Raw genomic sequence first — 24,179 nt, 5'->3', positions numbered from 1 at the left:
CACACACACATACCACCGTCTTTAAACCCTTGTTGTTGTTGTAGCAGCTGCTGCGTAGTAATTCAGATTCGCTCAATAATAGTAATATAAATAAAAACAAGGGCTGCACCTCTCTAGCGTTGTTGCTGATCTACTACTGCTACATTCTTCTTCTGTTCCGGCGATTGTATTTCGATAACCCGGTTCAGCCGCAGATTAAACTTGACAGCTTTTCGAGATGACGATGATGGACTATCTTGGCGAGAGAGTTCCTCCACCGCCGCTCCACTCTGTTGCATCCGACGCCTCCTTGCTGCTTCTTGTCCTTCCGCCATCAGTTTTCGTCTAGCTACCAATCGAGCATCGCGTGCTTCTCTTTCCTCTCGTGCCCGCCAGAACTTTATCTGCTCGGCTCGCTTGGCCTCTCTTCTCCGTCGTTCGCTCGGCGTCAAACGCATTGGTCTAATGTCATCTTCTTCTTCGTCATCGTCGTCTTGGTTGGTGTTTGTACCGGGCATAGACACATTGGCTTCACCGGCAGCTGTTTTGGTTGATACCTTTTTTAACGCTGCTGCTCCGTTCGTTTTACCATTTTTCATTGATCTGCCACCAACACCGCCGTTAACCTGTCTCGATTTTTTGGACGGCGCAGCAGTGGCAGGAGTTTTCCTTGGTTTGGAATCCTCCCCATCTGACGTAGAACGAAACAGTGATATCGTATGCGGAGGATTATCATTGTTATTTGTGATAGAGGGTGATTCTTTAGGTTGAGGACTACTGACTTTACTCGGTGATGAAACCGACTTTCGTACAGGAAGTCTAGATGCCGATCTTGTACGTGAGGGCGTTGCAAGAGGCGTGCTGATGTTTACTGTAGGCGAAGACGCCGCCGTTTGAATGTTATTAGGCTCTTTGTTGCATTGCGATGAAAGAGAAGGTGATTGATTATGCTCGGATTGATCATGGGATAGTAAAAGTAAATTGTGAGGTGATGATGAGTCTTGTTTTTCTTCAAAATTGATGCGCTCCTTGATATATAAGTCAGGCATTGACTGAGCCAACTTGTCGACTTGTGAGCGAACGTCCTGATCGACGAGATCGGCGGCGAGTCGCGGAGGCGCTGATGTGGTTTTAGTAGGAGGAACGGCTGCGAGGAACGAGAACGAATAATTAATTCCACGAGTTGCTATCGTTCTTCTTCTCACGTCAAAATTGTATACGGGTATACGAAGTGGGAATAGAACACTTGCGGCTTGCTGCTGAAGGTCAGATTCAGCAACGGTGTCTGTTGTCGACTTCAGACCGTGCTTGCCCTCGTCTTCCGCAGTCATTCAAGTCTTCCTTCTTGTTGCTCCAGTTGTTGTCTCAAAGAGGAGCCGACTCGGTGTTGCTATCCAAGATTCTAAGCTGAAGCTGATTGAGAAAACAAGATCGAGTTAGCAAGCAAGGAACATCTTACGTGACCCGTCTCCTTCTCCTCTGGGGAGTTCCACGGGTCCGTGCAGGCTTCCTATTTCAGATGACGTACCACCAGGCGACGTTTCCTCTCCAGGATCTTTGATTATCGGCAACGTGAATGGAAACAGTACGTGTGAAAACAGGTGGTTTTATTTTAGAACACGGCAACAACGAAAACACTACTAGTCCGAGAAGGAGAAGGAATTCCTGCACAAGTCAGTTATCGTGACAGCTACGCACTGCTCTCTTCTGAGCACGTCACTTGGTCAAACACACTACTGTCAGAGACACACGAAATGTTGCTTTGGATCCAAAGTAACTTTGTATTCACTAAAAAGAAATAAAAGGAAGAAACGCTAAAGCTATATACAGAATGCTGTAAAGGGTCGCGGTACAGCAGCGTTGCTGAATGTTGTAAGCGAGGAAACGAATTGGGATGTTTTTGAATAGGGAAAAAGGCGCTTAACCACCGAAACCGTAGAGAGTGCGGCCTTGGCGCTTGAGGGCGTAGACAACGTCGAGGGAGGTAACAGTCTTGCGCTTGGCGTGTTCAGTGTAGGTGACAGCATCGCGGATGACATTTTCCAAGAAGACCTTAAGGACGCTGCGGGTTTCTTCGTAGATCAAGCCAGAGATACGCTTGACACCACCACGGCGAGCAAGGCGACGGATGGCAGGCTTAGTAATACCTTGGATGTTGTCGCGAAGAATCTTGCGATGACGCTTGGCACCGCCCTTTCCGAGACCTTTACCACCTTTACCGCTATGGGGAACAAACCGTCAGCACAAACTAATCATGGACACATTCAAACATCGTAGATATTAACTCACCGGCCAGACATATTTTAGAACTGATAGATAATGCAGGAGAAAAGACGTTTCTCTCTGAAAAGTCGGGCCTTTATATAGCCTGCGGATCGGCCTTTCAAATGCGTGGAAGGTGTATCTGAAATTTTTTCAGGTACTTGATTTTTTTTCCTCCACGACAATCGCAACGCGAAAAATACGTAACTACCACAAGCGATAAAAACTCGTTGTTAACTCATGACAATAAACAGAATAAGTTGATAATGAAATTGCAGTAACTATTATGTATTTTCTCTTTATTCTCTTGGCATGCTTTGAGTCTTTGATAATGGAGGGTTCGTTGTTTTTAAACAGAAGAATGCAACAAAGCATGAAAGTTACGCGCGTAAAGGAAAAGAAATCGGATGTGGAAATTAAAAAAATGGGTTCGCGTTTGGCGACTTGAATTCTTTCGTCTCCGACGAGGCTGGTGTATATAAAGGCGTAGCGGATCTGTAGCCGATTCTTCTTCCATTTCCCAAACGTAAAGTTCAGTTATCTGCAATGGCCCGTACTAAGCAAACCGCTCGCAAGTCTACTGGTGGCAAGGCCCCCCGCAAGCAATTGGCTACCAAGGCCGCCCGCAAGTCTGCCCCCTCCACCGGTGGTGTCAAGAAGCCTCACCGTTACAGACCCGGTACCGTCGCTCTCCGTGAAATCCGTCGCTACCAAAAGTCCACCGAACTTTTGATCCGCAAGCTCCCCTTCCAGCGTCTTGTCCGTGAAATCGCCCAGGACTTCAAGACTGACTTGCGTTTCCAGTCCTCCGCCATCGGTGCCCTTCAGGAAGCTTCCGAAGCTTACCTTGTCTCCCTCTTCGAAGACACCAACTTGGCTGCCATCCACGCCAAGCGCGTCACCATCCAGCCCAAGGACATCCAGTTGGCTCGTCGTCTCCGTGGCGAACGCTCTTAAACAACCCAGCCCACCTTATCTTCTCTTTCTTTCTCGCCTTTGCATTACCATACACTTTCAGCATTAACTGCGCACAGCAAAACGTGACAAGTTGACAACATCATCTTTTCCTTCGCTTGGGTTTGTTCAATCGGTGCCGAAAATGATTGTACAGTTTCGTTTTATCCTCTACCATCTCCTCTTACTCTCACCTCCAACAACAGTTCGTTTTGACTGCGCTGCAACCTCTTCTTTCTTGTGTATGTAATCACCATCCCTTATTTCCTTTAAAAATAAATCTTTCATTAGTTATAATACATATATGACTCTGTTCAAATTGATGTTGAATGGACTGTGTATGAGTGTTGATGTAAACATCATTTTGGCATATATGTGCGGTGCATATGTGAATCTGTCAAGACATTGTCTTTAAGAAATAGTAACGTACTACAAATACCTTATCAATCTCAAGCAAATAAACACTTTGTTTGCAACGCCAACATAAAGTCATGATAATCTGATGCTGTGAAGGTTGCTTATTCTGAGGAACCATATCATTTGTTATTTACTTGTAATAGACATTTCAATTGATTTATTAATGTGACTAATGGCTGTAATTGATATGGACTTTGCGAAAAATACAAGTGCTGCACCGTTGCAAGGGGAAGACGGCTGTCGATGGTCGCGGCAACTGCGCCGTTGCTGTGGAAACGCCGCGGTTGTCAGGGAAACGCCAACGCGAAAAAAGAAATAAATTCCCTGTTCTTCTTCTTCCGCGCTGCGCATTTCTCACGAATATTTCTGATGCGCGTGGCGTCTGCAGAAAAAAAAAGGGAGATGAAAAATTACGGTACGTAGGCACTCCGATTTTTCAAACGCGCACCGCGCTGGAGTAAGCAAGGAAAGTAAAAGGAATGCGACGTGTAAGAAGAACCCAAAAGAAAAAAATTCAGGGCGACGACGATCACGTTGCACAAGACATGAAAACAATGGCCTTCTTTTTTTGGGCATCCGCGACGGGAATTATTGGCACCGCATTGGGATGCCAAACCCTAACCATGCCCTCAGCTGCCAGACAATGACTGAACCACACTGTACGTAACGGAAATAACTTATATGTAGAATACTTGTCGTTTGAAAAGAGAAATGAATGTTTTCGTGACAATTATCTTTATGTTTTCTGCTTGGATCACTAAACAGCTAAATGATCTACTAACGCTGCTACTGACTGCAATTGCAAGTGATAGAAGTGTAGCGTTAACAAAGTTAATAAGTGATATGCTAATATCCAAAGCTAAACCAATCTAATGTAAAATTTGCTGCCATTATTTATTTGATCCTGCTGCCAGACCGATCGGAAGTCATTCGGCGACTATCAAGTTCAATCATAACAGTAGCCAAATATACTTAGCAACCGAAAAGTATTGCCGTAAAGCTTCGATGTATTCGACAGATAAATGTGTTCTATCCTTCAAAGTCATTACACGCTCGCTTAGGACTTTTCTTCATTTTTTAGTTTGAAGTTCACTGTATAAGCTCGCATATACGATGATTTAGTTAAAGAATTTAGCTTGACGCCAAGAACATTAAACAAAAGCTCTGCAGCTAGCATGAAATAGCTGGCAACGATGTTGTCAAATATGCCTGGTTTATTGATCGCTATGGCTGGTCGAATATGGAAGATGGAATGGATGCAGTTCATCAATCACTAAGTACTCTTATAGGCCAAGCACATTTCAAAATAGATTGAAATGCCATATTATGAGATGAGAACATGTTTTCGTTTACAGATCGGTGTAAGTGCATACGAGAAACGATTGTTCAAACACAAGGTTTACAGAACATTTTCGGGTAGCTATTAGTGTGTGTTGGTTTTGAGCAGAGTAATTGCCACATCGTGATTTTGTGGGAACTGTCTATTATTCTACTTGGAGTCCTCAACAACCATGATTACCTTGACATGTTTGGAACAAATAAAACGATAGATGTAAGTAGCAACGTTGAATATGAAAAGATGTCATTTTCTGTTATAGATCGTACAATTTTCTTACTTTCACTTGACTATCTCTAAGTTTAAATTCTACATTCAGCTACATCCAACTCCTCGTCGCAGTAGCTGTTACCGGAGCTATTCATTAAAATATGCTTAGACATTGCAGTTGTAAATTTTCTACTACCACCATCGGCCGTACGTAATTTTCACAGCGTGGCAATAAATTGTTAAAAACCGTGATGGTTTTCTTCTTAATTTCTGTTACTAGGTCATCCTGACCAACTGACATGCAATAATTGTAGGTTATTCATCGTGGAGATAGGCAGTTCTTTTTTACAGCGTCAGTTGCTGAAATGAATATTGGGAAAATTTCAGTTCAAGAGACAAAACTTTGTATTTCTGGCAGTCAATTATGGTTATTTCAAGAAACATTCATCCCAACTGCTTACAAATGATCAAGTCGTAGTTAGGTTCTTAGACAGCACCAGATCTTTTCGCATTCTAAATGAATCCTCGCAAAAAGTTTCCAAAGTACTTACTGAATGTCATATGCAACATCGAGCAAGCTCAGCAGGAAAGCTATTATGACTTTATGCGAAATCTTTTACCATACATGGACATACTACATCATGATCTTATCATGGACAGTGTAGAACAGTTGCAGCAAGTACTTGGACGTATGTTTTTGTTATCAATGATCATATTGAGCAGTGAATCTAGAGAAAAACTCTACAACTGTAAACTTTTTGAATGAGCTTTAAGGACTGATGGCGGTGTCATCTTCTTCTATCACCCACAGCAACCTTCAAGACGGAGAAGCTTGATCGCAAATAGGAAAGTAGCAGTGCGCTGCACCGTCGAAAGGTTTGATAAAGACAGAAGTCGGTGGTCAACTGTGAAGTTCTGCACAAGTGATCACGTTCGGCCACCAAATCATGGTGTGTAAGCATGGGACTATCGATCACATGCTGCCTTCCCAACGAACTTTCTCTCTCTCTCTCTCTAGTCATGCGATTCTTGCCTGCTGAGAATGTAAGCTAGGCTGCCAGCAGCATCAGTGTATTGAGAACAAACGCAATGCAGACGTGCTACAATGAACATCCATCTTTATTTCTACTTTCTGAGTAACTGGACTCAATGCCGGGGTACAGTTGCCCGTTGCCTGGACACAAACCATTTTATAGATTGAGTTATTTGGCTACTGGTGGCGAGATTGTTGGAGCCACTACAAAGTATAACGAAAATCTTGTTTGAAGTCTACCAGCACAGATCGCTTTTCTTTATTTCCTGTCCTGTAACAATCTTGTACGTACACATCTAGTTTGGCATCACCGTGAGGGGGATGTTATCTAAACAACAATAGCAAAACTTTCACAAAAACAAGTAAAAGTTACTTTTGATAGAATTCATTGAATGAGGACTGAATTTATTATGGCGGTAGGTATATATACACAGCAGCAGGAGGCATTAGTAAGCCTGTTCGTGAAAACAAATAGAAAAGAAAAACGGGTGGTGGTGTTTTCTGTACACGACGATGAGGAAAGGTGTGTGTGCGTTTGTTTTAGAGTTCCTGGGAAGCACCAGCCTTCTTGGACTTGGTAGGCAACAAGCTGGCGTGGATGTTGGGCAAGACACCACCTTGAGCAATAGTAACGTGGCCGAGGAGCTTGTTCAATTCTTCATCGTTGCGGATGGCCAACTGCAAGTGACGGGGGATGATACGAGACTTCTTGTTGTCGCGGGCAGCGTTGCCAGCCAATTCGAGAATTTCAGCAGTCAAGTATTCGAGGACGGCAGCCAAGTAGACGGGGGCACCAGCACCGACACGTTGAGCATAGTTGCCACGGCGCAAGAGACGGTGGATACGACCGACGGGGAATTGCAAACCGGCCTTAGAAGAACGGGTTTGGGACTTGGAACCAGCAGCGGATTTGCCTCCAGATTTGCCTCCAGACATGTTGATGATAATATGAACTTGATATACGGGTAAGAAAAAAAGTGATGTGAGATCCAAAGACAGACAAGGAAGCTTGCCCTATTTATACTCCAACCCCCGTCCCTCCCCATGCATTCAATCCCCGATCCCACCAGGTGAAAAACTTTCAAAAAAACTTTTTGCATAAAAAAAATTTTTTTATGTGAGAAATCATATTGTTACGCGCTATTTCGAACGTAATTCGCGTTTATTGCGCGTTGTCATGTCAAATTGCCAGTGAAGTACGGATGTGCACGTAGAGGGTGGGCGCGTGATTTACAGATAGACCCACGCGAAATTCAAGGGCCGATGACCACGCGGGCTTGAGTATAAAAGGGGACCCCCCGACGGGTTGTGTCTGGTCATTTTTCCCTGAAACCAACAAAGTTATACATCAGAAATGGCTCCCAAGACTGACGCTAAGGCTACCGGCGGCAAGGCCCCTGCCAAGACCACTGAGAAGATCAAGTCCTCTGGCGACAAGAAGAAGAGAATCAACCGCAAGGAAACCTACTCCACCTACATCTACCGTGTCTTGAAGCAGGTCCACCCTGATACTGGTATCTCCAACAAGGCTATGTCCATCTTGAACTCTTTCGTCAACGACATCTTTGAGCGCATCGCCTCCGAGGCCTCCAAGTTGGCTGCTTACAACAAGCGTTCCACCATCTCTTCCCGCGAAATCCAAACCGCCGTCCGTCTTATCTTGCCCGGTGAATTGGCCAAGCACGCCGTCTCTGAAGGCACCAAGGCTGTCACCAAGTACACCAGCTCCAAATAAGCGCGCTTGATGTTACCTTTCTAAACCGATTACCTGCATGTCAATATCGCCACCTCGAGATCTCTTTTGTTTATCGCATAATGACACCCGTATTATCTTCCCTTCAACTATTCTTTTGTTTTCTTTGTACAGAATCTTTTTCCCATATCTTCGTTTCTTTTCACTCCTCTTTTGCTCAGAGGCAAATAAAAGTGTAAAAAGATTGCCATTGTAATCTTCCTTTTGAGTCTTCTCATTGTTGTCTATCTATTGTATTTGAAACCATCATTTCAAACGGATGTCTGTATCTTACTGTAACTCTTCAGATTTCACCACCAATTTTCATATAACTCCTGACTATTCGTTTCGAACTGATTCCCACTTCTGTCCCTCATTCACATACTCCAACATGTTCCGCAAAATGCGGTATGCAACAAAAGTAGCCACAACCTCTTTTTATTGTTTTGTTTCATAAGAATACAGCAGCTTAAGCAGTAAGCTCGACGACTAATGAAAGGATTCCCTGATTAGCCAAAGTACCAGCATTGCTTCTTCAACTTTGAAAGCTTACCACCACCGGCAGCCTTGATCTTCTCTTCGGCGACCTTGGAGACGTAGCGGGTGCGGACAATAACGGGCTGGGTGATCTTGCCCTTACCGAGGACCTTGGCGTAACCCTATACGGAGTGTCGAATTAGAATCCCCCATTCCACCAAAGATCCACGTTCGATAAATTTTGGTTGCTCGGTAATTTACCTTGGACAAGGTATCAATGACAGGGACCTTTTCGGTGTTCTTGTACTTTTCGCGGACGCCCTCGGCGGCCAAGGACCAAATGTTGTCAAGGTTGACAACGGGGGCCCAGTATTGGTTGCGCTTCAAGTGGAAGTGGCGCATACCGACCTTACCAAAGTAACCAGGGTGGTACTTGTCCATGTTGGTACGGTGGTGGTGCTGACCACCAGCAAGACCGCGACCACCAGGATGCTTTCTATGCTTGCCAATGCGACCATGACCGGCGGAGACGTGGCCTCTCTTCTTGCGGTTGTGGTGGAGACGGGTAGGCTATGAACGCAGAAAAATCCAGAGTCAATCATCCATCCATCTTATCTATCCGTCGAACTCGCTGCATCATCCATTGCTGATTGCATCGTACCATGGCGAATTATTCCCGTATGGGTGGATGGAGGGAGGGAAATCTGTTTGCCTTGTCCAAAATGCTTTTGGACAGCCAGCCTGAGCAGTCGGACTTGCAAATTTCCGCTTTTGGAATGACAGGCCCTCCCTTCGCATTTTGGGCATCATTGCACTGCTTTGAGTGATACGAGGCCTCTTTAGAGTTTGGACCTTATGCCAAAGTCCTCGCGTAAACTCTGCAAAACTTGCTCTTAAATAATTTGATACTTGTGCTTAAATATTACTTAAATAATAAATAGAGTTTTCTACACAGTGATGGATTCATTTGCCGTCTGTGAGCAGCGCCGCTTTGTGTATTAGAATATACCCTTACTGTTTGTTTCGTTTTCCCGACAAAGCGAAAAATCCCGAACCATCAAACGTCATCCACGTCTTTCCTTTGATTTCCCCACCATGTCCTCCATCAATAATCTGGGCCAGGAAGCTCTCAAAAAGCTGTCTTTCAAAGTAGCGTTAAGGTGAACTATGATAACCGAAAGAAACCAAAGGAATACATTACTCAAATGTGATTGAAAACAGCACGCAGGACATTACCAAACTTAAAGTAGACGCTATTGGCAAGTCCATCGGTTCGCATTTGTGGCTGCATATATGCAACTGACCAATTTTTGCATAAATGTACAATAGTCAATGCGGCCAACAATAGTCTTCTCGGAGGAGGAGGAGGTATCTATTCCCATCTTACAACTAAAAGGGACAACCGACTAATGCCTAAACCTATTCAGTGGACGGTGCAATTCACAGGCATGTCATTCTTCGCACGCTGTAGGGAGACGCGTTGAATCTCAATTTACAGTGACCACCTTTTAGGGCTGCCGGACCTCACTTGCTGGAAGAATGCAGGACTTTACAATACTGCGCCGATGGAGACGCAAAGATCACCAAAGGTAAAGCGTTGGGTTCTTTTCTGAGGACCTGTCGGGGCTCACAATTTTTCATTTGCATAGGCTACAATTTGCCCGCTAAGCGTATGTCGTCGCTATAAAATTAGCCTTTTCCCTCAAGCGTTCTAAATACCACTCTCTACTAGATGTTATCCACACCGTCGGCCCACAAAGTGAAAAGAAGGAAGTGCTTACCAGCTGCTACGAAAAGTCGCTCCAAATTCTAGTGGAGAATGGTCTACGAAGCATCGCGTTTCCTTGCATTGCTACTGGCGTGTACGGATACGATAAAGAACGCGCTGCAAACGTCGCATTAAGTACAGTAAGGAATTTTCTTGAGCGAAACGCACTTGCTAGCAAAGATCCGGTAAATACGAGCAAAAAGGCGTCCCCTATCTTTTCTGTGGACATTGTGCCTGTCTCTTACTTTATACGATAGATCGACAAGGTCATTTTCTGCCTCTTTAATGACAAGGACAAGAGGATCTATCAAGGTGAAAAAGGGGATTTGACAGTTTTGTGAAATAATGGCTAAGTATTATCCGCCAAACAGAGCTTTTGCCTAGGTACTTTCCCGGTGCAAAGACCGACTTGATATAGAAAAAAGATGTCGCTAGATTGCAGACAAAGGTCCAATAGATTCAAAGGATTCATGTGGGTAACATTTGCCCTCGTTGGTTCCCAAAGTGTGAATCATCATCACTCAGAACCCCGCAGGAGGAATTACCGAAAAAATCCAACACATCAAAAAGTTTGTTTTGCGATCTTGTTGTTCCTCAAAATCAAATGTTGCGCACTGTTGCCACTCGGCTCGTAAGTTATAGCTTCCTTTTCTTTGCGTATGCATTCTAGTGGCGTGGATGTCAAGAGACTCATTTGCTTTGGGATTGGATTAGTGTGCATCGCCTGTGAGGCACAGTGCTTTTTCCACACCTGCTGCTCGACGATTCCTCGCCAGCCGAAGCTCTGAGCCAAGCTCAGCGACGTCAGCCATTTCATTCAAAAAGCACTGGCGCCAGCGACGATTTGGACCCGTTCCAGCTGTGCCGGAGCCTTCCGTCGAAGAAGCTGTCAGCAATATCTTGTACAACACCCCGCCGCCGAGCAATGCCCCTGAGACTCGGCATATCCTCAACTGCCTCGTGCAAAACGAACCTGGTGTTCTGAGCCGTGTATCGGGTATCTTGGCCGCTCGTGGATTCAACATTGAGTCGTTGGTCGTCGCAAACACTGAAGTGCCTGACTTGTCACGTATGACGATTGTCTTTAACGGTCGTAACGTTGCCATTGAGCAGGCACGGAGGCAGCTAGAAGACTTGGTACGTGCTCTTAAGTTGTTGGACTAAGTAAAACGAAAGCTAACTGGATTTGTGGAATTTTCTTTTTTTCTTCCTTAGGTTCCTGTCTGGGCAGTGTTGGATTATACAAAGACAAAGCTGATTGAGCGAGAATTGCTACTTATCAAGGTCTCCATCCTTGGTCCTGAGCATTTACACGAGCAGTTGCCCACTGCCAAGCTTGACGATGAAGTAGAGTTCGAGGATGAGAACCTGACCAACTACCCAGAGGTAAATATGCGAGAGCTGCCGTGTTTGTATATCTAAAATCTGATATCTCCATCAAGAGCGCCGAGGAATTATCAGGATCTGAAGCTTTGCGTGAAACCTTCTCGCATCTTCGAGCTTTGACCGAACTTGCTCGTCTCTTTGATGCTAAAGTTGTTGATGTATCTTCAGATTCCATCGTCATAGAATTGTCCGCTAAGCCAAGCCGCATTTCCTCATTCATGAAGCTATGCAAGCCATTCGGTATCTTGGAAGCATCCAGAACTGGTAATTAAGTCAGAATATGGATATTATAAGCAGTGATGCTGACTTGTATTGCAGGTGTTATGGCCATGCCTAGATCTCCTGTGCATGATCATTATGAGGCTCAAACCGAGCACTCTTACGAGGAAAATGAAGCTGTCGATGCTACCATGCTTCCTCCTGGTTAAAATGTACTTTGTTGTTATTTTAACGCATGTATTGATATACGTCCAAATTTTGCAATCATACACACCTTTTTCTTATGTTCTCAACTATGAAAACGGATTTGTGCACATTTTGTTGTTTTGCATTGGACAAAAGTAATTGAATTTGCTGGTATCGATGAGTGCACATATCGATCATTATGCAAATAGCCGTGGGAGTAGGGAAGTGGGGAGCTTTATTCAAACATTGCGAAAATACAAGCTGCTTCTTACTTTGCCTTGGCCAAACCAACGCGGTTGTTAGCCAAATCATAAACACTGTAGAATTTGCGGAGGAAAACATCACCCACTATTAAAGTATAAAAGTTAGTAGAGCATTCCCATGTTACGCGCATCATCTTCTTACCGATCCAGAGGGGTCCCGCAGGCTCAGGGATGTCCATGCCCATGAATCCGGAAATGCACTGGTTTTGGACTTGAAGAACATAATCTTCACCCGTCAAGCAAAAGTCTTTACCGCTAAATACAAAGCAGAATTCTGGCAAGTCAGGGATCTTGCTGCAATCAAGGATATATTGGCCAGCCCAGTTCTTTTCAGCACCGAGCTCCTTGTTGATAAGATCGGCGACTGTGGTAGGTGCAACGAGGAGTGATGAGCCAGTATCTATGGCAGCACCGACGGGGTCCAGGTCGACGGATTCGCCGCCGAATTTAATATCCTCCAACTCAATTTCCCAGTATCCCTTGCGCTGAACAGGCGACCAGGCAATTTCGCCCTCAAAGTGATCTTCATCGACACCGCCAAAGACAAGCTCACCACCGTTTTCCTCATTGTCGGGGTCGTTGTTCAACCAGAAAGAAAAGATTGGCTCATCGATAAGATCGCGCTCGACCATGTGATAGAAAGGCGGCACGACACCCTTAACAGAAATACGGTCATAGCCTAGACCAAAGATACCATCGAAGCGAGCAAGAGCAAATGTAAAGCCAGGTTCCTTGACAGATTCGGCAAAGCCTTGGCCGGTAACCTTCACTCCACCAACTTGCAAAGTGTCCTATCGACACGAAAGAAAAAATAGAAATAATCAATATTATTGTTCCGATGCTTGTTTTGATAATGTTTTTTACCTCGCTGATGAAACCTTCCAGGGAGCCAGTACCGTATTGGATAGCAAACTCGGTACCGTTCTCCTTGTATGTGCTTGACTGGCTAGAGTCGTAGCGACGGTGAAGGAAGCATGCAATAGATGTGCAGTGAGTGGAAGGGACCCAAAGGTTCGAAGAACCGGTATCAAAGACGACGGAGAATGTTTGAGGAGGAGAACCTAGCTCGATTTCACCATAATACTACAAATTGTGTGAGAAAGCGCTTGTAAAAATATGGCAAGAGGAATGGATTTGCATACTTGGGCGTTCATGTAGTTCGAAATCGGGACACCGTGCTCCACGCTGCCGTCGGGGCCAACCTGGAATGGCTGCATAACGCTGCTCTGCTGACTGCGCTGCGCACCAAAGTACTTTTGAGTGAGGTATTCACCGGTGTGCGTGTAACGCTCTAGCTTCTGGCCGGGAGTCTCGGCCGTCTTCTTGATAGGAATTCTAATCCAAAGAGCATTATACAGTTAGTAAAATCGATATATTCTGAGGACTAAAGCAGCCGCTGTAGAAAGCGCAAACTCGATCGTATTCGTTTATCTGGAACAAAGCATGTTCTGGCACTGTCGTGCCAAACTTCAACACTAGCAGCCCGACCGATATGCGTGTGAACGAGCATACGCAGCGACTTGACCGCGGCGACGAGCGCAGTAATGGTGAAGGACATTACCTGTTGAGAGCGGCATCAGACACGGACAGGAGTGCAGCAACGGCTGTGGACAAGGCAAACAATTTCATTGCAAACTTTCGAGATTGTAAAAAGGTGAAAGACTTGCAACGAAAGGAAAGCTATCTGAAACTGTTGCTTGGCAGGAATTGCGCGGCGACTCCAAGATCAGCAGACCACACAGCGTGATGTCATGAGTCAAATTGGGGGGACTACTCACCTTTTTTATCATTGGAACCAACAATGGCACTGAGCCGTGAACTGAAGCACCAAACTTTTTTACTTGCATGCAATCTGTATATCCTTATATAAGTTGTCAGCTATTCAGTGCATTCTGACAACTTTCTACCGAAAAGATGTTATCAAACTTAAGTTTACAAAGTTATTTCAGATATTAAACGGTTCAAAGAAGGCATGAAATTACCATTGTCAGGACAAAGAAGCCTAAGAGTGCTATCTGCTGTTTTGTCTTCATTCATTGCCAAAAGATAGCATCTCGCATAGCAATGCACATGAAAAAAGATACTTATATATATATGTATATACACTCTGCAGTGCTGTTCCTTTTGCTTGACAAAGTTACGACTTTGAAAACTTTTTTGACGTGCATCCACACCGTGACATAATGAAAGTACAAAGACAAGATGTTAAAAACAAGAAGATTGTTGAATTTAGAACTTCATGTCGTGAGGGAACTGGCCCTTGCGCAAGCCAAAGGAGGAACCGAGATATTGGCGGAGGAAGGGAGTCTTGTTGACGACTTCCAAGAGAGCCTTGTCAACAGCCTTCTGGTCAGCAACCTTGCTTTCGGGAAGAGCATTGTCCTTCTTTTCAGCACCCTCAAGGAACTTTTCGTCCTTCTTGACGGACTTCTTGGCAAAGTAGGCATCGTTGATCTTCTCATCCACCTAAATGTTCAGCAACATCTTAGATACATCTTTTCTCTTTCTGCAGATAATTCTCTCATCGCACCTTAACAGAAGAAATATCAATCTTGGTGGAGGTGGCAATAACATAGGCCTGGTTGACGCGACGCAGAGGCACACCGTTGATCTTGTAAGGACCAGTGACGAGCAGAAGACCGCTTTCGAGCTGCTTCAAGACAACGACACGCTTGCCCTTGTAGCGGCCAGCCAACAAAATAGCGACGGTGCCAGGAGTGATAGAGGCGCGAAGACGAGGAGTCTTGACGACCTTCTTCTGAGCAACCTTGCGAGGAGTGACATCCTCAGCAGGGTAGAAGCGAGAAGCCTTCTTTGCAGGAATCACGCGCTGGCCACCGTTCTTTTGGCCGCCGATTTGAACTGTCTTGTCGGATGCGGGTGCGAGCGGCATGTTTACTACGATTGCAGAGTATTAACATTTGTCCCATTTCAAGACGAATCCACAATTCTTTTCTCAAAGTGTAAAATTGAACGGAGGGAGATGGTTCTCTAGTTTACGATGGTCGTTCAGAAGCTGACTTGCTCACACAACATGTTCGATTGAACGGTTGTCGATCGCTCCAAACTGCTGCCGATCTCGCATCGCTGGCAAGTAATTCAAGAATCGAATTGTCGGCATGGCGTCGAAGGTACGTATGGTTCGTATGGTTCGATCCATCTCCACCCGTTCCCGCATCATCCATCCATCCATCGTGCCCATAGTCTCTGCATCCATCCCAATCTTTACGTTGCTCACCTTTGCGCGGAAAAAGAGGACTATATACGATATGCACCTTGCCATCTTTACCAATGCAGCGTGCACGAGCCGACACTGGCGGAGAATGTTGCTGGCAGGAATTCCCATCCCACGGCTTAATTTCATCCCTGAATCTTTGACAGATATTCTTCATTTGCTGTAGATAACAGGAGTAGTACACAAAACTTTACTGTTTTCAAGTGTCGGCAAATGACCATATCTGTACCGAGAACGTCTCTACGACATCCTGATCATTGGCCATAACGGCCACAATTTTGTCACGATCGAACTGCAGCCATCGAATATCCCACGGTGGATCTTGGGCAGGAGAGTGGTACATTGCTGTGTCTATAGAAACCAAGAATTCTGATCCGTGAATCCGTCGTCGTTGTTGTCTTGATTGTGATACTTCTCCGTAGTAACCATGGAAAGCATCGCTCTTGCTTTTTTCTCGTCTTTCTGAGGATGGCATGTCCCAAATCTTGACACCACATCTATCACCGCTCACTAGTCGACCAGCATGTGCGTCAAGAGCCAGGGCACTCACTTTGCAGGTATGGCCATACAATGTACTCGAGAAGGCTAGTTCTAAACGCTCAGCTGTAGATCGCACATAGTATTGCTTAATTGTATTGTTCGCGTGGGCCGTTATAATATATGGTTCCGAATACGCCAACGCAGTGATGGGTTCTGTGTGATTAAAAGCTGTGTTGGAATGGTCGTTAAAAAACATGTCGTTTTCGTTGAAAGCTGTAGAATGCCGTGATGAAATGATTTTGTGGCGAGAAAGGATGAATTCCTTATAGATAATAGGGATGGTTATTATTGTTACTACCCGATATTGACACAAGGAAAATAACGGACAGCACGGTTTTTACCTGTATACCGACAGTGTGCATATTTACACCCACCGACATTCCAAAACATACGTTAGCTCTCCAGTAATCGTCGCTTTGGTTCTTAAGTTTGTGAATATCTGTTACGATCGGACTCCACTGAATTGGGCTAGTCAGCTCGTACACAAGGTGATTGGTTGCTGGATTGCTGTCAAGATCAATGCAGAAGAAAGAAAGGGTCATAGATGCAGTGCACAAGACGAGCATCGGATATGATATTCCAATGGATACAACACTGCGATTCGAGTTGGATCGTACATTTGGAATATGGATAACGGCTTCTTCTGCATGCAATTCATTCATCGATGAAACTGAGAGATTCCACAACGAGAATCCACCGTTGCCGTACCCCGCAACTAGGCGAAAGCCGTAAGCTGAGGAGGATGATGAGCCTGCATCACCAGGCGCTTCCAGCTTGATACACGTGATTGGATGGTTGTTACTGGTAGGTTGCAATGTTCCACATTTGATGGGCACACGATTATCTTTCATCCTCCATATCTCTATCGAAGGAGGAGATGCGTGTGCAATGCATAGTATATCTCGATGGAACTGAGCCAGCGTTGTGTCCAAAAGTCTAGTATCCAGATCAAGGTGCGAAATTCGACAATTGCCGGAACGCCAATTGTGGTTGACTTTATACAGTGATTTCCATGTAGATAAGCCGCTTTCGTTGTAGTCTTCGTCGTCAACCTCGTGTCTTTTTCGTTTTGACGCAATCGCACGGCGTTGTATTCTTGGCTGCTGCAGCCAGGGATTTCGGAATCGATGCAAAAATAATGGTTTCCATAGCTACAGATGAACGTTGAGCAATTGGGTATCAAGTAAAATAAGCTTCTATCTTACTAGCTCGTCATTTGCGAACCGAAACCAAGTAGAGTTTACTCGAGCGCAGCGAGCTAGATCACTTGGTGAGAGGAAGCTGAATATATGCAGCACTAGTTCGTCCGACAAGAGGCATGTCGTAAAATCGATCCTGTCCCTGGATACCGATCTCAACGAATCTGCTTCCAGTGTTGTAGCTGTGGGCTCTCTAGTACGATCTATACAGTATCTTCTTCGTTTCATTGGCGATACTGCCTTCGACATTTGCTATCATGCAGAAGTGTAGTAGGAGCGGGTGCAAGAGGGCCACCGAACTCCGATAATCGTTGAAACCGTTTTGGCTTCGGGACAACAGAACGCTTAAGGAATATAGTTGAGATTTCATGGCTACGATGACCGCCACAAGTTAATACCCGATTTTACGAAAATGGGTAGCATCTCTATCGTTCATTCCTTTGCTTTACTTCTTAAACATGATATAGCAGATACTTTAATAGCGTCTGGGATAGAGCATGAAATTACTCTTACGTAAACTGTTGTCATCATTCAGAGCGTAGGCCACTGATACCATCCAGAAACATCTGATTTTTTATTGTATGCATGTCACTATCTCACTGTATATAAACTTACTTTTATCCCTATGCCATGTGTTTGGTCATTTAGCCAGCTCTAGACATTTTTGACGATCCTTCGATTCCAGCAAATATATTACGATTTAGCAACAATTGTTAACAATATATTGGTTTCTAGCTACTCCACCTGCGATATTGTTGTTAATTGCTAGCTACTGGAGGAGCATGCTATCGATTATTAACTTTTCTGTTGAGGCGCAGTTAATTTCCAAACAACCATCTCTACGAATCCTGAGTGCGCATTCAGCAATGATGTCGCGTGAGGATAGTCTGGCTAGTTCCGTAGAGGTATCGATCGGTTTACCTTTGCATTTAGAATTGGATACGTGTTTGTCAAGAGTTTTCTTCAGATAAGCGACCTCCTTTTCAGTGAGCTTCCTGTAGTTAGGTGGATGTACAGGCTGATAGCATTAGATATAGACTGGAAGGCTGGATTCCAAACGAAAAGAGTCTCGTTGGAGACGCGCGCTCGGACGACTGAGTCCGTTGATGAACGCTTAGTTTTGCAACGGTAGCTGTACCTTTTCCTATTTTTCTTGGTCCACGATGGCATGCTTCCACCGTCACCGACTTAAACCGGTGAAGAGGAACATTTATGAGATATTCCCCATCAATGGTACAATTGAGTATGGATAGATCTTCCAGGCCGGGAAGAAGGTATAAATGGTGGCTCAAAATATCGTTCTCTGTGACTACGTTATCAATAGTGAGCTGTTTTAACGACGGATAACCTTGGAATGGTGCTGTTTCCGTTATCGTTGCATGGAGTTCTCCGTTGAATATTATCAACCTTTCCAGGAACGGTAGCTGGGAAAGTACGTCGATTGGCCCCGGAAGATCTTCTAGTAATTCGCAAGAATAGGTTGCGTCTGTCAAGTTCGGGTTGACCAGAATCGATTGAATTTTCTGATAAGCTGAGGGATCGTCGAGATCTATGCCATGGTAGAAACAGACTACATAAAACTTTATACGTTTTGATCGTATCTTGTCTACCAACTCCTTGACCAAAGCTGGCAAATCGAGGTCGAAGTCGTATTTAAGGTCTGTTCCTTCTAATTCAATTTCCATCAGGCTGTCGCTTGAGAAAAAGAGCCGGGCTAAATGCTCGAAATAGCCGGAGCTAACTCGAGTAACTCGTATAGTATGCAGTCTTCTACAATCTCTCAGAATGGCTTGGAACTTTTGCATCATAGATATCTCCCTTTCACGATTAGCGCCCTCGATCCAGTTTAAATCGTGGATTTCAAGCATCGTCAGGGAGGGATAGCGTCGCAGTATCATTTTTAGGATATGCATGGAGAGCTCCTCTCTTCGTATGTAGACGTCTAAACTTTGAGAAATAATGATTCGCAAGTGCTCCAAGCTTCGTAAAGGTTAGGTGTCGTCCGCCGATGATCGACAAATTGATAATGACCGTTCTTCTGGAGCGAATATTGGATCTGTAGATTCATCTATGTAGTAGGGTGGACTGAACGATCCAATGTTGAGTCATCGTAGTCTAGTGCAAAACAGATGGACAATGTTGAGATATTCAATCATACTGGCGCTTGTGGCTGCAACAGAGATATCAGCTTGTTCTATTTCATTGCATATTGCGTAAGAAAGCTCGAAACGCATTGAGGATTGTGAACATTGGTAATTGATAACTTCTTGCTAGGCAGCTGTTTAATCAGGAAGCAGAGACTGGCAATTGATGGCATATCTGCCGTAGGCCATATAACATCTGAAGAATCGGTCTCAGCAGCTGCATGAAACTCCAAGGCGCTGATGTAAGGACACTGCTGAAATAGGTTCGTGTTTGCTGCATCGAAATAAATGATGTTTCAAGCGCCATAGAGCGCACATCAAAGCCTGTTGCATGCCGAGCAGCAGCACTACTGGTACCGGGACTACAACTAGCTCGCTGCCGTATCGTGGATATAAAGTTGTCGATGGCAAACTCTTAAGACAGAGAAGGATGCCTATACAGAATGCGCTCGAAAATAGGTCTCCAGTTTTGGCAGACAAGTACGCAGTTGTGCAGAAGATGTTGTTCCAAGTATTGCGCTATATTGGACACGATCTCTGATGGCAAAGAGACGGCAGAACAGGTCATCTTTACAGTTGCAGAGATGAAAGAAGGATGAAAGAAAGAGATATTTTCATTTATTTCTCCTTTCTCGTTTATGCAGCAAAAAATCGACACTGAAACCGTTCAAATGTTCACATTGAGGTCATCTTTTCGGTTTGACTCTAGTTTCTTCGACAAAATACAGTCAGTATTGTGTAATCTATTGATTTTAAGTCTATTATATGTATTGCTATAGCTCAAATGTCGATGAAATATGCATAACATGGCTAGTTTTTACTACGTGTTCCTCCACTGATTTTTGAAAATTCTACGGTGTACTTGGCTGTGCGGAAACTAGCTTCGTTAATTTCCACCCGCATGTTCCCTGAAGGAAGTAGAAATAAGAGAGGGTAGAAACGTTAACGGAGTTGCATCCATGCACCATGCATGGCATAAGGAATACTTTACCCGCAATGCATTCATATGTCAAATGGTGATATTTGTAATGTTAGGAGATTTCTCGTTTTAGAGAGCAGCACGAACTACATACAGTAGAGCAGAATACGCACCGAATATCTTTACAAGAGAAGTTGAAGTATACCTACCAAATCTTAAAGTTCCCTGAATATGAGGGAAGTGGTAAATGGGATCTTACGATACGGCTTCAAAGGCTTCCAGATTCACTACGCATGCGCGACCAAGCAAAGTAGAGTTCTATTAACGAGTATTGGAGTGTCTTTCACGTCAACATCAATGACACTTACATCTTGTTGGTTTTCATTTGTAATCCATGACTAGTATAAGTAAAACTCGTCAAGCCTTTCTACTTCCCTCTGAGTCGGTTCCTAAGAAAATAAGGTGAAAATGCAGAGATGTTGAAATAAATAAGGGAGAAATTAACAGCGATCTACTGTAATCAGGAAGAGCACGTCATTGTATCCAAGACCGATGCCAATATTCTTCAAAGGCTGCACCAAGATTTACGTTAGGTACCTTTAGCAGACAAGTAATACAATTAGAATGATGAAACAAGTTATCCTAAAAGGTTTGAGAGGAAATGGGTCTTTTGGGTTGGATGTCCCATGCAAACTCCATCCTGTCTTATCTCGCGATTCCCTTTTACAGGCACCTCAAAGTTCACAGAGTCTGCTGTACAATTACCAAATTTGTCACTGATGCTCCGTCATCTGGATTCTGTGCTTTGTGTATCATCGCTCTAAGTTCTTCCGAAGCAATATTATGTATCATCCATCTGCCCAACATCACTATCCTATCTTTTGTGCTAGAAAAAACTATTATATAATGCAACTTGTGTTGCTATGCAAAATAAAGGATGTCTGTTGCCCACAATACCGCTAGGTCTTCATCGTGCATAATGGTTTGTAGTGACAGGTTGTAGACATTGGCACAGGAACAACTGACGCTGGTAAGGAAGAACCATACAGTTTCTGTTGGCTAGAGCGGAATTCGATTCTGAATGTCTGGATGAGTTCGTACAGACAACAAAGCACGACATTCATAACACCGAGTAAATAGAGCGCAAACATGCATTGAAAGAGAGGTGTATATTAGCGTGGAAAAGATGCATGCTTTTATGTAAAAAGCACACTTGGCTTCATCTGGTTCCATTGCATAATATCGAGAGCTTATTACTTTGCAAGAAATATACAGAGTTCAATGCTTTTGCCTTCAATTACAACAGATGCCTTACAGAAATAAGGAGAAAAAATCTTGATCGAGGAATAACGAGCATGATTTCCCAAGTTACATGGATACTTTAATATGATCGATTCCTTTTGCTACTCGCCTCCATTAATTGATGTTGAACACACTCTAAAATCCAGAATTTATGAAGACGTTCCATTCTTGAGCCTTTACTTTGCAGTTGGTATGGATAGCTAGAACAATCCTCAGTATCTTGTTTATCCTCATGTATCAGAAGTGAGTTAATTGCATCTGGCATCTCATTTTCGATATTACTTGTGCCATTGCAACAATTCACGTGCCTGTATTCTCAATATGCCATCATCGTCACTGCGCAGCAGCGTGTCCCTGCGACGGTGGAACCAACGAGGTCGTAGTCGTAGTTAGATATGCGATTACTTACGGAGCAATTGAAAGCGTTGGCAAAGCTCAAGTTCAAGAGGATAGTTCGGCAGCGGTGACAAATTTAATGAAGAATTTCGTTGCGACGTTTATTTTCGTGAGCTAGTTGACACAATCGATCAACAGGAATTCCGGGAGAGGCCAATGTACTCTGCAGAGGAAACTGTAGAAAAAAGAATAAAGCGGAGCACAAGTCATGAAACTTATCTATAAAAGCAAGCCGGTTTTCGGCAAGATGTGGGATTTTCCTTGCAAAAGGCTCCCCCCACCACCACTCCTTTAATAGAAAAGAAGAAAGCATGAAGGCAATCTTTCTGCTCGTGACCCTCTGCGTCGTGGCAATCTTTGCCCAGAGTAACCCATTCTATGTCACCTCGCCTACACGCGGCACTACCTTCAAAGCCGGCCAAACGTAAGTAGTAGTACGTTGTCAGATGGGTAAAAGATAAATGTTTGACTTTTTTCTGTAGCGCGACTCTGAGTAAATAGCGGACATGTTGAATTTCAACACATCTCATTTAACTCATCCAATCACCTTGTACATAGAATGGTTGAACGGTGAAGACCAAAAAGTCACCGTTACTGTTATTGAAGGTAGCGACTCTGCCTCAATGCAGCCCACCGAGTACTCTTTCACTGTTGATGGTTCCAAGGGTTCTGCCACATGGAAGGTAAAAACCAGTTAAATGAAAGCAGGAACTCAGAATCCCCATTTGGTGTAACGCTTGCGTCTCCATTTTCCATTACACAAAATTATAGGTTCCTTCCTCCCTCGACCCCAAAGGCAACTATGCATTCCGATTCGACTACGAAGACAAGGATGGAAAGACGTAAGATCGCAAAAAGAAAGCAGAAAACCAGCAGAAATCATGCTAACCCCGTTTTTGCAGTGCCCATGCTTACTCTGATCCTTTCGCTGTCTCCGGCGGCTCTTCTGAAGAGTCCTCTTCCTCTTCCTCTTCCTCTTCCTCTTCCTCTGCCTCTTCGTCTTCTACCAGACCCACCACTGCGGCTTCCAGCTCCTCGTCTGTCGTGACCACTGCCAGATCCTCCTCTGCTCCCGCTTCTTCTTCCTCTTCCGTCGCCAAAAGCAGCAGCAGCAGCCCCGCTCCCTCCAGCTCTGCTGCTGCTTCCTCCAGCAACGGCCTTCCTTCAAGCCAAGCTGCCACTGCTACCGCTGAGTCTGACAAGCTTGAAGGTGTCGCTGCAGGCCTCAAGATGGCCTCGATGGCTCTCGCAGTTCCTGCCATCATTGCTGCTGTCTTTGCCGCTTAATCGTCAAATATAATAATAATACAATAAACTGCATTCTGCATGCATTAAATGGTAGTCTTTTCGATGTGCTGCGTTGATATATCTACAGTAATAGTATTATTGTCGAACAAGTATGTGGAATGTAGGGGGCAAGATATTTAGATGAGATCATCGTTTTTGAAGAGCATCATATATTGGTAGCCTGTGTGCGCGGTTGTGAACTCGTAATTGCTTAATCCAACAGTCTCGTAATCGTACTCGTACTGACAAGAGATCTGTGCTGTATTTGGTACGAGAGCTTCTACAAATTCGCGGAGAAGATCGGTAGCCATGTTGGGTGCAGAGCAAGGTCGATACGTGACCTATATTGCTACATGGTCAATATATGACGCACAGCTGCATGTGTTGCAAGGTTTATACGCACCTCCAACAATAATCCTTTGTAACTTGATCCAAGAAGAATATTGGCAACACGTAGACTAAAGTCGCCAATCTCATAGCTCGTTCCCTCGAGATTCACACTTTGTCTCAATTGCCACAGGTTTTTTAATCGATTTACAATAAGCTCGAGCTCCTTCTCGGCTTCTACGACGACGCTGCCTTCCACCATGCAATATGATTGCCCGGGCTGTTGAGCAAGTGATACTTGGTACATGGATTTGATTTCTTTAGAGGAAGGTTGCGTCTGAATAGGTATCTGGAGCTGCGACTGCCGCTTGATGGCATGGCTGGTGTCTCGGTATACTTTAAAGCCGCACGACCAAGGGCCCGTGTTCTTGCCATGTAACGACTTTGTCACTTGTTCCGCAATGAGCGTGAAATCACGCATACCAGTTGCATTCTTCCATCGCACAAGGCTAATCTCCAATCAGAACAGGAAACGTAAACGTGGTCTACAATAGTTGCTCTACGTACCATGTCACCATTCCTGCAACGTGGAAGAGAGTACTCAGCGC

General features: G+C 44.4%; 16 protein-coding genes across 16 annotated transcripts; 7 read left to right on the top strand and 9 right to left on the bottom strand.

Moving 5' to 3' along the window:
• Positions 1–113: 113 nt before the first annotated feature.
• VTP01DRAFT_4489 (uncharacterized protein) lies at positions 114–1,310 on the bottom strand (the record flags this gene model as incomplete). Its single annotated transcript, XM_069383175.1, has 1 exon — positions 114–1,310. One exon carries the CDS (start codon positions 1,308–1,310, stop codon positions 114–116), a length of 1,197 nt encoding a protein of 398 aa, XP_069243903.1.
• Positions 1,311–1,555: 245 nt separating this feature from the next.
• On the top strand, positions 1,556–1,887 carry VTP01DRAFT_4488 (uncharacterized protein; the record flags this gene model as incomplete). The annotated part of the gene is made up of 3 exons (XM_069383174.1): positions 1,556–1,564; positions 1,624–1,752; positions 1,810–1,887. The coding sequence occupies 3 exons, from the start codon at positions 1,556–1,558 to the stop codon at positions 1,885–1,887; spliced, it is 216 nt and encodes a 71-aa protein (XP_069243902.1).
• A 12-nt stretch (positions 1,888–1,899) lies between these two features.
• VTP01DRAFT_4487 (uncharacterized protein) lies at positions 1,900–2,279 on the bottom strand (the record flags this gene model as incomplete). The annotated part of the gene is made up of 2 exons (XM_069383173.1): positions 1,900–2,200; positions 2,269–2,279. The coding sequence occupies 2 exons, from the start codon at positions 2,277–2,279 to the stop codon at positions 1,900–1,902; spliced, it is 312 nt and encodes a 103-aa protein (XP_069243901.1).
• Positions 2,280–2,787: 508 nt separating this feature from the next.
• Positions 2,788–3,198, top strand: VTP01DRAFT_4486 (uncharacterized protein; the record flags this gene model as incomplete). The annotated part of the gene is made up of 1 exon (XM_069383172.1): positions 2,788–3,198. One exon carries the CDS (start codon positions 2,788–2,790, stop codon positions 3,196–3,198), a length of 411 nt encoding a protein of 136 aa, XP_069243900.1.
• Positions 3,199–5,675: 2,477 nt separating this feature from the next.
• Positions 5,676–5,994, top strand: VTP01DRAFT_4485 (uncharacterized protein; the record flags this gene model as incomplete). Its single annotated transcript, XM_069383171.1, has 2 exons — positions 5,676–5,847; positions 5,933–5,994. The coding sequence occupies 2 exons, from the start codon at positions 5,676–5,678 to the stop codon at positions 5,992–5,994; spliced, it is 234 nt and encodes a 77-aa protein (XP_069243899.1).
• A 737-nt stretch (positions 5,995–6,731) lies between these two features.
• VTP01DRAFT_4484 (uncharacterized protein) lies at positions 6,732–7,127 on the bottom strand (the record flags this gene model as incomplete). The annotated part of the gene is made up of 1 exon (XM_069383170.1): positions 6,732–7,127. One exon carries the CDS (start codon positions 7,125–7,127, stop codon positions 6,732–6,734), a length of 396 nt encoding a protein of 131 aa, XP_069243898.1.
• Positions 7,128–7,545: 418 nt separating this feature from the next.
• Positions 7,546–7,926, top strand: VTP01DRAFT_4483 (uncharacterized protein; the record flags this gene model as incomplete). The annotated part of the gene is made up of 1 exon (XM_069383169.1): positions 7,546–7,926. One exon carries the CDS (start codon positions 7,546–7,548, stop codon positions 7,924–7,926), a length of 381 nt encoding a protein of 126 aa, XP_069243897.1.
• A 506-nt stretch (positions 7,927–8,432) lies between these two features.
• Positions 8,433–9,064, bottom strand: VTP01DRAFT_4482 (60S ribosomal uL15 domain-containing protein; the record flags this gene model as incomplete). Its single annotated transcript, XM_069383168.1, has 3 exons — positions 8,433–8,582; positions 8,662–8,970; positions 9,062–9,064. 3 exons carry the CDS (start codon positions 9,062–9,064, stop codon positions 8,433–8,435), a joined length of 462 nt encoding a protein of 153 aa, XP_069243896.1.
• Positions 9,065–9,495: 431 nt separating this feature from the next.
• VTP01DRAFT_4481 (uncharacterized protein) lies at positions 9,496–10,586 on the top strand (the record flags this gene model as incomplete). Its single annotated transcript, XM_069383167.1, has 9 exons — positions 9,496–9,560; positions 9,622–9,659; positions 9,730–9,768; positions 9,828–9,846; positions 9,913–9,989; positions 10,050–10,070; positions 10,133–10,353; positions 10,426–10,480; positions 10,540–10,586. 9 exons carry the CDS (start codon positions 9,496–9,498, stop codon positions 10,584–10,586), a joined length of 582 nt encoding a protein of 193 aa, XP_069243895.1.
• Positions 10,587–10,772: 186 nt separating this feature from the next.
• On the top strand, positions 10,773–11,982 carry VTP01DRAFT_4480 (uncharacterized protein; the record flags this gene model as incomplete). Its single annotated transcript, XM_069383166.1, has 5 exons — positions 10,773–10,799; positions 10,883–11,305; positions 11,384–11,554; positions 11,611–11,818; positions 11,873–11,982. The coding sequence occupies 5 exons, from the start codon at positions 10,773–10,775 to the stop codon at positions 11,980–11,982; spliced, it is 939 nt and encodes a 312-aa protein (XP_069243894.1).
• Positions 11,983–12,227: 245 nt separating this feature from the next.
• VTP01DRAFT_4479 (uncharacterized protein) lies at positions 12,228–13,851 on the bottom strand (the record flags this gene model as incomplete). The annotated part of the gene is made up of 5 exons (XM_069383164.1): positions 12,228–12,307; positions 12,365–13,013; positions 13,087–13,305; positions 13,365–13,557; positions 13,784–13,851. The coding sequence occupies 5 exons, from the start codon at positions 13,849–13,851 to the stop codon at positions 12,228–12,230; spliced, it is 1,209 nt and encodes a 402-aa protein (XP_069243893.1).
• Positions 13,852–14,451: 600 nt separating this feature from the next.
• On the bottom strand, positions 14,452–15,115 carry VTP01DRAFT_4478 (60S ribosomal protein eL6; the record flags this gene model as incomplete). The annotated part of the gene is made up of 2 exons (XM_069383163.1): positions 14,452–14,688; positions 14,753–15,115. The coding sequence occupies 2 exons, from the start codon at positions 15,113–15,115 to the stop codon at positions 14,452–14,454; spliced, it is 600 nt and encodes a 199-aa protein (XP_069243892.1).
• A 541-nt stretch (positions 15,116–15,656) lies between these two features.
• On the bottom strand, positions 15,657–17,445 carry VTP01DRAFT_4477 (uncharacterized protein; the record flags this gene model as incomplete). The annotated part of the gene is made up of 3 exons (XM_069383162.1): positions 15,657–16,259; positions 16,339–17,148; positions 17,203–17,445. The coding sequence occupies 3 exons, from the start codon at positions 17,443–17,445 to the stop codon at positions 15,657–15,659; spliced, it is 1,656 nt and encodes a 551-aa protein (XP_069243891.1).
• A 520-nt stretch (positions 17,446–17,965) lies between these two features.
• VTP01DRAFT_4476 (uncharacterized protein) lies at positions 17,966–19,094 on the bottom strand (the record flags this gene model as incomplete). Its single annotated transcript, XM_069383161.1, has 2 exons — positions 17,966–18,117; positions 18,212–19,094. The coding sequence occupies 2 exons, from the start codon at positions 19,092–19,094 to the stop codon at positions 17,966–17,968; spliced, it is 1,035 nt and encodes a 344-aa protein (XP_069243890.1).
• Positions 19,095–22,268: 3,174 nt separating this feature from the next.
• Positions 22,269–23,244, top strand: VTP01DRAFT_4475 (uncharacterized protein; the record flags this gene model as incomplete). Its single annotated transcript, XM_069383160.1, has 5 exons — positions 22,269–22,381; positions 22,440–22,450; positions 22,516–22,640; positions 22,729–22,799; positions 22,860–23,244. 5 exons carry the CDS (start codon positions 22,269–22,271, stop codon positions 23,242–23,244), a joined length of 705 nt encoding a protein of 234 aa, XP_069243889.1.
• Positions 23,245–23,381: 137 nt separating this feature from the next.
• On the bottom strand, positions 23,382–24,149 carry VTP01DRAFT_4474 (uncharacterized protein; the record flags this gene model as incomplete). Its single annotated transcript, XM_069383159.1, has 3 exons — positions 23,382–23,585; positions 23,648–24,080; positions 24,139–24,149. 3 exons carry the CDS (start codon positions 24,147–24,149, stop codon positions 23,382–23,384), a joined length of 648 nt encoding a protein of 215 aa, XP_069243888.1.
• Between the last annotated feature and the right edge of the window lie 30 nt (positions 24,150–24,179).

Source organism: Rhizomucor pusillus (genome assembly GCF_041956525.1).
Source record: "Rhizomucor pusillus strain CBS 183.67 unplaced genomic scaffold VTP01scaffold_2, whole genome shotgun sequence".
NCBI classification, from domain to species: Eukaryota; Fungi; Mucoromycota; class Mucoromycetes; order Mucorales; family Lichtheimiaceae; genus Rhizomucor; species Rhizomucor pusillus.
Note: the sequence above shows the minus strand (reverse complement) of the source record. Positions and strands in the feature narration are given on the sequence as shown.